This window comes from Elephantulus edwardii, unplaced genomic scaffold (genome assembly GCF_000299155.1).
Source record: "Elephantulus edwardii isolate Elephantulus edwardi_28Jun2011 unplaced genomic scaffold, EleEdw1.0 scaffold00183, whole genome shotgun sequence".
Classification (NCBI taxonomy): Eukaryota; Metazoa; Chordata; class Mammalia; order Macroscelidea; family Macroscelididae; genus Elephantulus; species Elephantulus edwardii.
Window position 1 is genome coordinate 5,539,390 of NW_006399933.1, and position 16,215 is coordinate 5,555,604.

The following is a 16,215-nucleotide window of genomic DNA, read 5'->3' on the forward strand; positions in this document are numbered from 1 at the left end:
CAAATCTACCAGCCACTTTGTAGGAGAAAGATGGGCAATCTCCTCTCTGATTTTCTGCCTCTGAAAACCTGCTGGAGTGTCAGCTATGGGTCAGTTCTGACTTGACGGTACATAACAACAACAAAGTATGAGTATGACAGAGGCATGGCAAAAACACCGGTCGAGTGCAGGGCAAATATTGAAACTGAGATTTTTCTGTAAAGTGTCATCGGAATAAAGAGGAAAGTAAAATTGGTTCTCAGGACACCAGGAGAGACTGACAAATTATTTTTAATTTTGTCTTTATAAGGAGAAAATGACAAAGAGGATTTAAAGCAAATTCTGTAAAATGTTGATTCTCAGAAGTCGTTGTTTTAAGCCTGCGGTTTTTTAGACAGCCCACAAACTCAAGGATCCATCAGCAAATATCTTCTGAGTAAGGAGAGCTGGAGGAGGAGGAGACAAGGGAGAGCTGGAGAAGGAGGAGGAAGGAGAGCTGAAGGACAGGCATGTGGACGCAAGGACATTTTTTCAGATGAGTTTAATTATTAGGCTCCACTAGCAAGCGGCCAGGGAGCTCTAGTGGAAGAAGTTGCACTGTCAACTCGAAGGCAGATGATTTAAACTCACCAGCTGCTCTGTGGGAGAAAGAAGGGCAATGTTCCCCCACATGATTGACTTACTTCCTCAGAAAACCCAGCTTGAGGATCAACTGTAAGAGGGCTCCAATTTGGAACTACAGTTATGATAACATCACATGGGGAGTGGTGCCGCTAACTCAGGGGGGCCATCTCTGGAGGTTCTAATCCATTAGCAGCTCTGTGGGAGAAAGATGGGCAATCTCCTTCCTTTGGATTTACAACCTCAGAAAACTACCCACCACTGAGGAGTCATGTCCACATTCCTGCCCACCTCTTGGGCACCCATCTTCTGTCCATCCAATCCTCACAAAAATATGCACTATCCCTCCAAGTCCACCACAAAGAAATAAACTTGTTTCATCAGAGCATCTGCTTTGAAGCATTAAGACAGATGGTTGAGCAAAATAAAAGAGGGCGAAGAAATGATCTCCCCACCTCCAGTTCTTCCTTTCAATTAGATGTTGGAAGACTGTGTGCACACATAGTGGAACAGAGCTGAAGAAAAGAGGTTCACTCATTATTCTTGGTAGGTTTCCATAGAAAATGATAGTGTGTGTGTGTGTGTGTGTGTGTGTGTGTGTGTGTGTGTATGCATGTGGACATATAGTTCATGTTATATTTACCTGCCAGAAACAGACTGTGAATGATGTCATTCTCCTAGGTATTTTGATGGCGCATCACCAGACTCCAAAACAAAGTTAGCAGATTTGGTTTTAGAAAAATGCACTTGGGCGTCTCTGTGATGACTGTTGAGTTTAATATAACTTCTGAAAAAAAATAAAATAAAAGCCTGCCAGGTCTAAACACCTAGTAGAGGGGCAACTTCCCACCTGAAGTGCTTGTCTTTGTTTTGCTCATTTCTTTTTTGTCCCACAGTACAGCTCCTTTTCTAACCTAATCTCTTTCTACCTGTGATGGACCTGCCTAGGCTCTGCCTTCTCCCTCCCTCTCCTCCCTCCTCCTTGATGAGGTGCATTTGTGTCCAGGGATGGGGGCGGGGGTGGGGTGGGGAGAGTGTCTGGGGAACTGATGTCTTTATTTTGCATCCCTAGATGGTTCTCGTCGTGAAACTACACAGTTTTAGGAGCAAGGGCACATTTGGCAGAAAGACGGAGCTCTTAACTTTCTTATTATGCTGCTTCCCCTTCCTCTTTTCCCAAATAGATACGTAAACACACGTATTTTCCAGTTTAAATTTAGAGAATTGGTCCTCTGCCTGTGCCTTGATTTAGCTATTGGGCTGAGCCTCGCTTCTCCCCCATTCGGATAGGAGCCACTGGGATCTGGAGAGCCTGCTTCCAAATTGAATCTGGCCCCAGGCCAGGTGACCTTTCCTTTGTAAGTTTCTTTCCTAAGCAGCAGAGAAGGGGGGGGGGGGGGGGTGTTTGGTGTTGTTTAGGGGGGTGGGGTGGGTAGGGGAGTGGGGAAAGGAGGAGGGTGGAAGAGAGTGAAGAGCTGTTGTTAAACAGTTTCTTACCGTAAGAGGGAGTTCAGACCTACATCTTTCCAGTTAATCACACAACAAACTTAGCTCATCGCAATAAAAAGCAGCTCAGAGCTGGCTGGTTCTTTCAGGCACTGCCTCGGAACAGGATTCCCTCAGCCAGGCATCTCCTCCAGTGGGATCCTCCAGCTCATCCAGCAGCACCATGTGGGTGACAAAACTTCTGCCAGTCCTGCTGCTCCAGCACGTGCTCCTGCACCTCCTCCTGCTCCCCATCGCCATCCCCTATGCAGGTTAGTTTGCTCTTCTTGTCACTGTCCGCATTATCTCAAGTCTCTCCTGCTCCTCCTTACCTTTCCCTGTGAACACTGCCTACTGTCAGCATCCTTTCTTAACTCACCAAGTGGGTGCTTTCTAAAACCTTTCCTTATGCTTTCTTTTGGCATCCTCCTCCTGTTTGCAAAGCATTTAAAATGATACTGAGCCGGCCCTTAGCCTCCTTCCCCCATCCCAACCAATCCTGCCCCCGCCTCCCTTTCACTTAGCCTCATAGCTGTGGCTTCTGGGATGAAGTACTTGCTGGAACTTTGTGTGTGTGTGGTTCAAACAAGTTTAAACTAGCTTGAAGAGGGGAGACGGATGGATAGCACAGCAGAGAGCCATCCTTTTGCAGGGGACAGTTTTCCATGGCAGCCCCCTCTCTACAACCCAAGTCCAGCCCGCAGGGCTAGGCTATGACTTGGATGCAGGTTTTTCTTGGAAGGTGGCAGATTAAACCCTGCGTGTATGCATGGCATGACAAAAATGAAAGAGAAAGCTGCTCTTCTAAGATCTCATTCTTGCTGGGTACAGATGCTAGCCCTTCCGAACTGCGGAGCAAGGACAGCTTAAATCTTGCGACTGTGATTAAAGTGGCACCCAGTCCCCCCACTTTCTCCCCTGGGGAAAAACCTGGGGGCTGGGGGTGGGGTGGACAAGTACTCAGGAGCTGACAGTGCCAGGTAGTTCACAGATTTCATTTGTTACTTTTAGGAGCTTCTGTTGTTTCAGGACAAGAGGAAACAGCTGTACTGAGCTGTGTTCTCTTGTAGTGGCTGGGATGCCAGTGGGAGAAGGCAATGAACATCAGGGGTGGGCAACCAGGGAATAAGACTGGAACAAATACCCAGATGGTAGACATGGTCTTTTAAAAATAGAAAGTGTGAACTGGCTTTATCTTTTGGGGATAAATTAAATTCATCAGACCTCTGATCTAATTTCTGATGTAGTCCTAGGGTTGAAAAACGTCAAACATGAACTAAATGATAAGAACAGTCATTTAACCCACCTGGCTTTCTTCTGTTTTGTGAGGTGATCCTTCTGGTAAGTGACATTGATTGAAAAGGGTCCATCTGAAAGCCTTTAAGCAAGATTTCAGAAAGAGATGAAACAGAAATGAGTTCAAACCGTCCTTTATAGAGAAAGTAGATTAACATGATTGAGATATGTCACTTTGAAAAGAACTCATATGAGATATTGCTGGTTTGGAGGAATGGAGGCCATCACAGAAATCATGACTGATGTTTGGGGGTGGGGTGCCTTTCCAAAGATAAAAGTGTTGGTGTTCTGAAGTAGTTCAGAGTTACCTGGAATCTGTGCTAATGAAAGGGAAAGCAGAGTGGGGGAAACCCAAACAGTAGATCAACCATAGACAATGTCTATTTGTTTTTGGCATGCATTCCAGGCTTTTGGCAGGAGAGATACATTTGTAATTATATTTCACTTTGGACAATGTTGAAATGACTGCGTTTCCTGAGTGTAGGGAGAATGCAGCCTGAGAGTACTGGCAGGCAAGGAGAGGCCAACTGGGAATTACAGATACACTATGAGTAATTTCTGAGCTGGATAGTGCTAAACTCTGTCATCCAAAAGGGGCCTTCATTTGTTTGGGTGGCACATTTATTTTTACTTTTTCTTTAATGAATCTCTCAAAAAAAGTGGGTAACCCTCTTTGAAGAAACAGGAGATCTGTTAATTCTTCTGCCATGTTAAATTGACTAATTTATAGATGTTTTAAAGTTTTCTCTGTTGGTTCATTGCTTGGGTTATACTTTTTTGTTTTATTATATGAACAACATTTGTAGTCATTGTAAGATAACATGATTTTAGAAAAGAAGTTGAATAAATTATGAAGGAAACATACCCTAGAGATACTTTGTTTAAAAGTGTCTAAAGAAATAAATATAGAAGACCCAAATCATCCTTGTAGGATGGAAACAAATACTCAGTCCCTCATAACAATAACAATAACAATAACAATAACAATAACAATAACAATAACAACAATAACAATAACAAACATTAAATGAGCATCTACTATCTAAGAGTCTGTGTAGGATGCAAAGACACACACATGTTACGGAGCCTTCATTTATTGAACAAATGCTATTGGTCAAGTTATAAAGTATGATTAATTACAAGAACACTGGAATGGCTGAATTTTATAAGAAGAAACTGAGGCTTAATATCTTTAATAATGCTATCTTATTAGGTCAGCAGGTTAAAGAACAGAACTGAAAATTCTACCTAGATCCATAAATCTGTGTGAGTGGTATAGGTAGGTTTATCCTCCTCCTATTTTATTTATGTATTCTGAATTAAAAAAAATCAAGTAAAAATTAATATTGAAGGTTCATTTTTCTAAGTGATATGAGGGAAATCCTGTGTTAGAAATACAATGTTACCATGGTCGAAAGTTTATTTCCAGATTAAGGGATTACATCAGGATTAGGGTGTCTATGGCCCCTGAAACTGAGCATGGTTGGTACATTGGCATACAGTGTGACAAAGGCATGAAAATGAGAAAGGCAGATCATGTCTTGTAGAGCGTGGGTAATCGATCAAGTGGGGCTGGAGTAGTAATAAGGAGTAGGGTGGCCTGTGATTAGAAAACGAGTGACATGAACAGACTTGGATGGCAGTTTAAGCCACTCGAGCTCTATTTCGGGCATCCTGGGCAGCACTTGGAAGCATGAGTTCACAAGATACTTGATTAAAGTTGTATTCAGCTTGGTTCCTGCAGTTGTGGTGCAAAAAGGGAGTTGTAAGTAGAAATTGACAATGAAGGTAGAAACCAGGAAGGAGTCTTCAAACAATAACCCCCCTGGACTAGTAAATGGAAGGAAGAGAAAGGATAGAAATACCCAGGTGGGATCCTAAGCTCCTATTAAACATTATTTCATTTAGTAACTTTTCTATGAAGAGTAACTATGTCACTCCTCAAATGCAAGCATTTACTTTAAACCTGACATGATCTTTTAATCCTTTTCTTTTGATACCATTATTTGTAATATCATTTCCTTCCTTGAAAGAGGTGATAATTAAGAGTCCTTGAGTTGTAACAATAAAAATTTGAACTCTTTTGGTTTTATGTTTCTTGTCTTTGGATAGTTTCAGATACCCAGTTACAGCCATACCCTTTCATTAATTATTTGTTTTCTTTCATCTTAACATCTTGCCACCTCAAGTTGTTTATCACTAATCATGAGGATAGATTTCTCAGAATGTGTGGAGCCAGATTTCTGCTTCGTTCCACACCGTGCAAATCCTTTCCTTGAACTTACTTTACTTTGAAGTCAATGGTTAGTCCACACAGACAAGAAAATATATGAGGTACTGAGAGAAATGACTGTGAAGTCTAGGGACCAGAGGGAGAAATGTGTCTTTCTTCAAGCACCTTGATACATTTGACCCTACTTTCTGTTTGCAGCTTTTTATTATGATCCTAGTGATATCACTTCTGAAATAGGGGCTTCATGTTCTTGAGGAAATATTGCTTCCAGAATACTGTCTCATACTGGAAGAGGAAAAACAGAGTTGCAATGTAAAGCCCAAGAAAGCATGACAAAGTTGCAATGATCTCTCACCCTTTGATTTCATTTCAGCATTTTGTTTATAAACTTCAACTAACAGTCATGCACACAGACAAAAAAAAATTAGTAAGGGAAAAGCTGATCCAAAGATATTTTTTTAGTTTATTTCCAAATTAAGTTTGGCTTTTAACTGTTTTCAGTAAAGCAAACTTTGTTTGCTAATACATATGGAAGAGAATGTTGGAACTATTTTCAGCAAAGAAATTTTATTTTAAGATGCTTGTTTTTGAATGACTTCTGTTTTGAATTTTTCTTTTATTGAAGAAACAATTGATTTTATAGACGCATGTGTTACATGATGTACAGCTAGCCACAAGTTCATATTTTTTGAGTAACTAGTTACTAGCCTAGTAGAAACGACTGAATTATAAGAGAAGTTTCTAGGTCATAAGAAGTAAATAAAAAAGGGTCAACTAGATCTGGTTTTGATTGTCTCTGATGAGATTTGTAGCTGCAGTCAGGCTTTTCACTTGTATTTTTTATAGAATAATTGCAAATTGGATCTTTAGAAGGTGATCTTATTACCTAGAAAAACGGCTAAGAAATAAGAATGAAGTCAAAAGGACATATTAACTCATTTCATTAGGACAGCATAGCATCTGTAGAGTGAAATACACCAATCATTTCAGAAAGCCAATCTCCATGCGTTACTTGTCTTCATCTTGGGTGGCATAAGCAAAAGAAACCAGAGTGTAGATTAAGGGTTCTTCTATGTTCAATAATTAACAAAAAACATTTATTGATTTAATGTTTGTGTTAGATGTTTAAACATTTATATTTAAAACCCTATGACATGCATGATAAATATTATTACATCAGAATAATTTAAATTTTATAGTTTTAATTAACAGAAATAATTTTGCTTTAGTTATTATTTATAGTTATTCTAGTTCAGATAAGAGCTGGTTATTTTTTTTAAAACTTTCTACATCTATTAATTACTGTTTATTTCTAAGAAATAGAGGTATAGGGGAATCAGATGATTGCCAGGGAATACTTCACAGTGCCTGGAGAGTAGTGCAGTAAGGTCAAAGGAAGGAGAAACTTAATGGAGAAATTTATCTCCCATGAACATGATTCTGTATCAGAAACAACTTTTTAAAAAGAAAAAAAAACCACAATAGTATATTGTTTGCACAAAATAATGATTCTCCTGCCTCTTACTGCCAAAATCTTAGGATGCAATCCCAAAACTTTGCCTATTCACATGTAACCCTGATTTCCAAATGTTTACTTAATAGTTATAGTTTAAAGATCTCTTTCAAGTTAAAGGTATTATAACTTTAATGTTGTAGATTGAGTAACTACGAGTTAGTATTTTAGATGATTAAACAAGATGGGTTAGCAAACCAATAAAAATCACTTATGGCAGGCACTATTTGTGGCCTACGTCATACATAACCTGAGATGATTTGATTGGTTGAATTTCCATTTTAAATTCTCTTCAAAATAATTTTTGTTATAAATACAGAGATTTTATCTTTTTGGGGAAAAATTGAAAAAAAAAAGTTAAAGATGAAAGCATCATTCCAGGAATTAGAGTTTATTGTGGACTTCAAGTTAGGACCGACATTAATGAGGAATGTCTGTGTGTTTAATGAACCAACTGGAGCCAGTGGTTGCTGGCAAGCACCGGCTATGATGCCATTCTTCACTTGATCTTAGCCAAAAGGACGAGAAGTGATGATGCCATTCTTGGTACTTCACTCGGTGAACAGTATTTCCAAATTTTTAAGAAAAAAAATGTCACCCTCTTTACTTGGCATATTTCCACACATAGGAAGACTAGGAATGAATTTCCTCTCTTCCATCCTCTCTCTCTCCCACATCTTCTGGAAATGCTTACAAACCACAGTTTCACATACATTCCCATCAATCCTTTTTTTTTTTTTTTCCTCTCTCATCAGTTCTTAAAGCAACATGGCCCTGTGTGGGTTTAGTATGAAGGTTCAATAGCCAAGCAGCTGGATTTGAATCAGAGCTCTTCTAAACAGTCAATTAATTGTTCACTCATGATCCACAAGCAACTCCTTAAGAGAAAGAGGAGTAATCTCCTTCCATGTGACTTACAGCCTCTGAAAGCCTGCTGGAGGGTCAGCAAAGAGTTGCCTCTAACTCGACAGCACATGACAACAACAACAACACTGTCTTTTTTTTTTTTTATCTTTAAATTGGATATAATAATCTAACCTTGCCTTCGTTAGAAAGGTTTTTTAAAAACAAAAATTGGCAGGTGAAAGAAGAACACATTTATGACCATCCTCATGACAAAGCAACTACATTAGACATCATTAGATGCCTGTTGTGGTCATCACTAGAAATTATGGACTTTGGACACATTGAAATCGAAGGGACAAATTCTTGATATGTTAAAGGGAAACAGAAGATTAAGTCTTTTAGGATGTTTTTGTTCTGCTTTTCAGCTGTTTTAGTAGGAGGCGTCCTACTATCTAGGGGCCTTTTAGAACACTTTCATGAAGAAAAATGACATTGCTACATTAAAGGCTGAAGTTTTACATACACTTGATTTACAGTGCTTGGCTTGATCTCAAGACAAACAGTCCAGTAATATTAAGAAATAGTGCCCAAACACAGAGAAAACATTTATATAAAAGATGAGAAAAGAAGGGCTAAATGATAGATAGGATGACACGTTTTAAAGAACAAGGCAGAAGAATTTATCCAAGGCACGGTTTTTGGTGATACATTTCTTGCCTGTCTTTGAATAATGTTGAAACTTAGGAAGGGACCAAGAGTGAAAGGATATGGAAAACTTAACTGTTAAGCATGACATAATGTGATTCTGGCGCTTACACTCATGTTCTTCTTGTTTAGAGAGTATCATGGTCATTATTTGTTTAGTGTGGATTCTTTGCCCATTTTCAAACACATTCATCACTTGAAGAAGATCATTGACTTTACAATGGAGTACTTGGTTTTCTCTTGTTAAAATGTTTCTTTCTTGTCTTTAATTACCTGATACTATCATCCCCTACACTGCCTCCTTCCAGCTCACTGTCTAGCATACCGTCCAATAAAATTATCTTATGAACATTTTTTTCTCCCTGTATAGCTTTAAAAGTATTTTCTTTCTTTCTTTTTTTAATAGAGGGACAGAAGAAAAGAAGAAATACACTTCATGAATTCAAAAAGTCATCAAAAACAACCCTAAAGAAAGAAGAACCATTATTGCAGCTAAAAACCAAAAAAATGAACACAGCAGACCAGTGTGCCAATAGATGTTTTAGGAATAAAGGACTTCCATTTACTTGCAAGTAAGTTATTTCACTTTTTATTAGCATAATTTTCAACACACTATATAGTCATGTAATTATGTTTTGTTGTATTTAGTATAATTACCCTAAAAAATTACAAGTTTAACTCTATCGTTTTAACTCATTACAATACAATACAAGATTTACTGCTTACTTGATGAAAGCATAGCTTAAAAAAAAAAGAGAGGACTTAATTGCATCTTCTTGAATCCACAGTGGCTTTCTTTATAGGAAGTATATATCCCTTCCAATGAGTTTTTGAACTTTTAAGAACTAAAATTAAAATGCATAACCTTCAGTCTTCCTAATGATTTAAAGTATTCTCTCTAGAGGATACTTTTTTCTCTTTCAAGAGGAGTGGAGGAATTTTTAAAATGTAAACTAGGCAATGCTCAAGCTTCTATTACAAATTAGTCTACTGTTTTTATTATTTGCCATTGAGTTGATGACCTCATGTAGTACTGAACAAGACCCTCACTTGCACCATTCTTCATGATCTCTGCTGTGTTAGAGATCATTTTTGAGGCATTATATCATTGTCTATATGGAGTTAAGGGAACTCTGGTGGCCTTGTGGCAAGAAACCTCACTGCAATCCCAAAGGTGTGCAGTTCAAGGCCACCAGCTGCTCCATGGGAGAAGGATGGGCAGTCTCCTCCCTTCCAAAAACCCGCTGGTGAGTCCGCTATAGGTTGGTTCCAACTCAGTGGTACACAACAACAAACATATGGAGTTAATGAGTTCTGCGTCACTGTGGCTAGTCAGCTACTAACCAAAATGTCAGTGTTTCAGAACCACCAGCTACTCTGTCAGAGAAAAATGAGGTGCTTTGCTTGCATCTGTAAAGATTTAGTCTTGAATATCCTTTGAGGCAGTTTTGCTAGGTCATCTGGGTCATTTTAGTCAGAATCTGCTCACTGGTAGTGAGTTTGGGTTTTTATAGGGATTTATTTAAGTGATGGAGCCCTGCTGGCATCGTCTGAAGAGAGCTACACTGCTAATCCAAAGACCACGTCTCTCTGACAGTTCAAATCCACCTGCTGCTCCACAAGAGAAAGCTTAGCAGTCTCCTCCAGTGTGATTACAGCCTCAGAAACTCAATGGAAGATCAGCATATGAGTTGATTTTGACTCAGAGACATGGAGCTGACTCGAGCTGACTCATAAGTAGGTCAGTGTCCACTATGAGTTGATTCTGACTCAATAGCAGTGATTCTTTGGTACAGAGCTGAATCATACCTGACCCTCCAGTGAATTTTAAAATGCTGTAATTGTACAGGAGAATATTGCCCATCTTCTCCTGTAGAGCTGCTGGTGAATTTGAACCATCTGATTTTGGATTGGTAGTTCAACTCCTGACCACTACACTTCTAGAGTTACAGTAGCAAATAAGGAGCTTTAAGATAATCAGGGGGAAAAGTAGAAGGATTGGGGTCAGCAGCAGAGGCTGTTTAAAAGAATTTAAAGCAACGATGAGGTTTTAGGTGAAGAGCAATAGAGCCATTCAAAGAGGCCTGGGAAGACTCAAGTGGAGAGTTGCTTATCTTCTGACCATCCTGTGTCTTACATAGGAGAATACTTTACAGCTTTATCAGTGACCATAAAAGCCAGAAAGTGTAGTTTTGGGTTATCAAAGTCACAATTTTATCTGAACAGTCTCCTAAACTTCCAGAAAAAGACACATTTTTTATTTTTTTTAGTTCTTATTTCTGTACATTGTGTCACCTCATTGGCATTCTAGTTTTCCATTCCTTTAAGAAATTTCCTGCTATATCTTATAGGAGTCCAAATGAAATCCTATACATTTTGAAATGTACTTATAGTACTGATAGTGGAATGGTAATGCAAAACGGAAAACAGAGCTCAGTAGTATCAAGCAAGGACTTCTAATTTTAGCTTGGTTTTTCTTTTCCTCTGAGAAAATACTATTATGAGCCTGAGGGGAGAGGACCTGGTCAGAAAAGCTCTTAACAGTTTTAGAAGAATGAGAGACTATCTACTTTTTAGTCATTTACAACTCCTCTGGAAGTGTTTTATGGCAGAAGTGCCACTATTAGGGAGCTATTTCTGACGTGGAAAGTGGAGAATTAATTTTGCAAGTATTTTTCTCTGATAATTATTCTACATTCCATGCCCTTCCTATAAAAACCTTCAGTCTGTTTACAAATTATTTTTAGAGAAAACTCTCATTCAGCAAGTTAACTGTTCAGATTTGTGGAAATGTTCTGGTAATTGAAAAAGTAGGATTTTCTGTGTTCTGCTAGCTCAGAGTTGGAAGATTAAAGTTAAGAGAATGGAAAAATCACATCACTCATTGTTAATTTTTAAGTTTGAATCTTATGTTAAACACCCTCCAGGGCTCACAAGGAAGAAAAGCAGTGCTACTTCTTAATTTTTTAATTAGTAGGCTTTATGTTTGGGGACTTTCCTTTTATTTAGTTAAAACTTAGAGTCATTGTTATCAGAGTTGGAATCAACTCATAGCTGACCTTCCAGCAGATTGTCAGACTCTGTAAATCACACAGAGGAAATTGTCCATCTTTTATCCACAGAGCAGCTGGTGAATTCAAACCATCTACCTTTGGGTTGGCAGCACAACTCCTTATCACTAAGCCATCAGAGTTCCCTTTTAGTAGAAAGTAAAATAATTGTGGTATATCAGAGCACACATGCAACCTGATTAATGAATCTTCAAATATTCATATAAGATTTTATACTTTCCTCCTGTGTGCTGGTTTTGTCACAACCTTACTTGCTGAGAGTGAGGAGGACTTGAAGCACATGTTATCAAGGAATGCAGCCTTTGGTACGGATAGTGTCTCAATATCAAGAAAACAAAGATTCTTACCACTGGACCAGTAGGCAGTGTCATGAAGAGAAGATTGAAACTTCAACAGCTTTATCTTGCTTGGATCCACAATGAAGCCAAGCAATCCCCTCACAATTGGATCTCCTTTGGTACAAACAGTCAGGAAATAAGGAGACACATTACACTGGGAAAATCTGCAGTTAGTGACTTTTCTAAATTATTGGGGATTAGTGATGTCTGTTTGAGGACTGAGGTGTACCTGATTCACACCATAGTCTTTCAGATTACTAACTATGCATCCGAGACCCAGACAATGAATAAAGATGACACCTTTGAGCTATGGTGCTGGAGAAGAGCACTGAACAGCCCATGGGTGGCCAAGAGAATGAACAGATATGTCTTGGAGAGGGTGCAGCTGAAGTGCTCTTTGGAGGCAAGAATGATGAGGCTTGATCGCACCTACTTTGGACATACTGCTAGGAGGTGCTATTCCTTGGAGAGGGACATGATGTTGGGAAGGGTGGGGGGTCAGCGAAGGAGAGAAGACCCTCAACCAGGTGTGTTGAGAAAGTGACTGCGGCAATGGGGTCTGTGTGTCAGGAAGTGTGAGGATGGTGCAGGACAAGACTGGGTTCAGACCTTTTATTTGTAGGGTTGCAATGAATTGTCTTTGACTCACCTGCACCTAACATCAATTTCAAAATGTATGGTGATTAGTCCAGGAAAGTACATATAACAACAACTATGCATCCCCAAGTTTCTTCTGCATAGAAATGAGGACAAATTCCTCATTCATCTACTACTCATCATCTACTTTATAAACATGTGTATTTGATATTACTCTAGTGGCTTAGTGATTAAGAATTATACTACCAACTCATAGGAAAGTGGTTCAGATCCACTAGGGGCTCCATAGAAGAAAGATGAATAACTCCGTCCCATGTAATTTACAGCCCTGCAAACTTGTTAGAGGGTCAGCTATGAGTCATTTCTGACCAGACAGTTCACAACAAACCACAACAACATTATACATTAGGCAATCAGAATTGAATAGATGAAGTATGCTCCTCAAATTAGATTCTTAATTAATTATTAGGTGCTATTTGCAGAATTATTACATGGACCATAATAATTGGAAATAATGGTGAATATACTAAATGGATTAGAGCAGCAAAGTTCTTTGAAACTGAGGGAGAATGAAACATGGGTAGGGTGGACTCAAACACTGCTTCTTCTTCAGAAGATGTAAAAAGTATATCTTTTACAGAGATTCAATTTCCTCTTTAATGAGTAGGAAAGATGACTAGAATGTCTGACTCTAAGATCTCCAGAAATTGCTAATCTGTAAATTGATTTAAGAGAAAACAAAAAGTTTTCCTCTTCAAAGCGTGACTAAGTTATGGAAATTGCAGTTGCCTTTTTGCTATAAACAACTAGAAGAATAGACAAAATAAATTCTTGACAAGAACCTGGTAATTAAAAGGAGGCTAAAGTAAAGGAATCACATTTAAAGTGATAGAACTCATGGAATTTTATGACTTTGGATTACAACACATGAAGATCTAAAACAATATAAGAAAGCCCTCTTTTCTGAAGGCTTATGTCACTGTAATGGAATGAAGACATGAACAGTATATTTAGGATACTTCAAACATTGCTACCCACTTTCCAGATGGGTGAACATTAACAACTTCAGAGACAAGTCTTTCATATGCCCATTGATCTCAAGAATCATGAAAAAAGATACCATCATAGCTATTTGTTGGCATAAAAGTAATTTATAAGCAAATAGATATGGTGAATGAAGGGGACTACACCCATAATAATTAAAATAAAAATAATTTATGTGTATGACATTTTCATTTTAATGTGAGGCTAAATGAGGGGTTTTTAATATGATTTCTGTGTTTTTATGATCATTTAAGTATTTTTCTATGTGAGCTTTATGAGAGCTCCCATAAACATTTATTACTCAATATTTATATATTCAGCTGACTGTCCCTTATAAGGTCATTTTGCCAAAGATTAAGATACGTACTTTAACTATTTACTCTTAATATTTTAGTTATTAACATTCTTAAAAGTAACTGTTTCATAATATCTACAAGTAAATCAGAAATTAAAGCTTATGAATAGAATTTATGAAGTTATTTTGATATAACATATGATAAATTAAAATATAGAATAATAGACAAAATATATTAAATAATTTAAGGTCATTTCAATGAACCCTTGAGTCACAACTGCTGTTACGCAAAAGGATTGTAGTATAAACTAACCCAGCAGCTAAGCGGGGGGTAGAAATGGGACTTCCTCTGTAAGGATTATAACAAGACTACCCTCTTTTCCAATTTTACCCTGTTACATGGGGTCATGATGAGTCAGAATCCATTTGACATCATCCAACAATAGCAATAACTAATGCCTTTATGTATTTGCTCTATAAAATTATTTTTCAAAAATTTCAAATTAGTTTAAGTATTGTCAAAATAAAAAGAAACAAATGACAAATGTAAAATACCCCAAATTACCATGAAATTGTTATTAGGTGCCATCCAAACAACTACAACTCATAACAGCTCATTGAACGGTGGATGAAACCTTGTCCTATCCTAGGCCATCTTCACATTTGCTGCCATGCTCTGCCTCACTGTTGTAGTAATTGTGTCGATCATCACATTGAGGATTTTCCTTCTTTCAATGAGCTTCTCGTTTACAAAACATGATGTCCTTTTCCAAGGACTCTTACCTCTTGACAACATACCTAATGCATGTGGGACTGAAGTCTCACCCTCTTTGCCTTTAAGAAGTTCCCTGGTTCTACTTCTTCCGAGATAGATGTATTTGCTATTTTGCCACTCCATGGTATATTCACTACTCTTTGCCAGCACCACATTTCAAAGGTATCAGTTCTCCTTTGGTCATCCTTATTCATTGTCCAACTTTCACAAATATATGAAGTAATTGAAGAAATATTATGATTTATATCAGACAAACTTTAGTCTTCACACTAACAGTCTTGCTCTTTATAGCATCTATACAGAGCTAAATACAGATAATACACATATGTATTGAATATTTAAAGATATATGTCATGCACATTATATTTGTAGTTGTTGTTTAGTGCTGTCGAGTATGACTAATAGCTACCTTATGAACAACAAATCTTGCCATAACCTGTGACAACCTCACAATCTCTGACTAAGCTATGCCCATTTACTGTCCTCACTGTGTAAATCCAGTTAGTTGAGGGTCTTCCTCTCCTTCGTTGTTCTTCCACCTTTCCAAGCATGATATATGTGTATTTAATACATATAATAGATCTATCCATATGTTGTTGTTATGTGCCATTGAGTTAGCATCGACTCTTAGCTGACCCTCTAATAGGTTATCAGTGGCTGCAAATCATATGATAGCCCTCTTTCTCCTGCAGTGCAACTGGTGAACTAAAGCCAAATACCTTTGGTTTGACAGTGTAGTTCCATAGCACTAGGTTATCAATCTAACAGGCAACCAAGGTGTATGAATAATGGGTGACTGGAATGTAAAAGTCGGGAACAAGGAAGAAGGATCAGTAAATAGAAAACATGGGCTAAGAGACAGAAATGAGGCTGGCTATAGTGTGATAGAATTGTGTACAACCAATGATTTATTCCTTGCAAATAACGTTTATAAGAAATACAAACAGTGATTAAATACATGGGATTTCACATGATGATCTACACAGAAGTCAAATTATCTTTGGAGAAGTTCCTGGTGTGAAAATCAGTCCAGATGCTGATTGTGGAACAGTTAATTAACTACTCATATGCAAGTTCAAACTGAAGCTAAAGAAAATGAAAACAAATGCACGAGAACCAAAATTTGCCCTTGAATCTATTCCACCTGAATTTAAAAACCATCTCAGGAGCAGGCTCGAAGCCTTGAACACTAATGAATGAAGACTAGATGAGTTGTGGGAGGATACCAAGAGTATCATCCATAAAGAGTGCAAAGAGTCATTACAAAAGCAGAGGAGCATGTAAAGACTGAGATGGATGTCAGAAAAGACTGAATATTGCACTAGAATGCCAAGAAGCCAAAGCAAAGGGAAGAAATTAAGGAGCTGGAAGCAAGATTTCAAAGAGCAGCTCAGGAAGGCAAAGTAAAGTATTATAC

At 38.1% G+C, this 16,215-nt stretch overlaps 1 protein-coding gene across 2 annotated transcripts in view; it reads left to right on the forward strand.

Moving 5' to 3' along the window:
* The first annotated feature begins 2,213 nt into the window (after window positions 1-2,213).
* HGF (hepatocyte growth factor (hepapoietin A; scatter factor)) overlaps window positions 2,214-16,215 on the forward strand; it is a 95,042-nt gene continuing 81,040 nt past the window's right edge. The window contains exons 1-2 of one of the 2 annotated variants that reach the window (XM_006896145.1): window positions 2,214-2,357; window positions 9,085-9,250. In XM_006896145.1, coding sequence (XP_006896207.1) covers window positions 2,270-2,357; window positions 9,085-9,250 — 254 coding nt within the window. In that variant the 5' untranslated portion in view covers window positions 2,214-2,269. The remainder of the gene's footprint in view (window positions 2,358-9,084; window positions 9,251-16,215) is intronic. The other variant, XM_006896144.1, reaches the window with a different exon arrangement.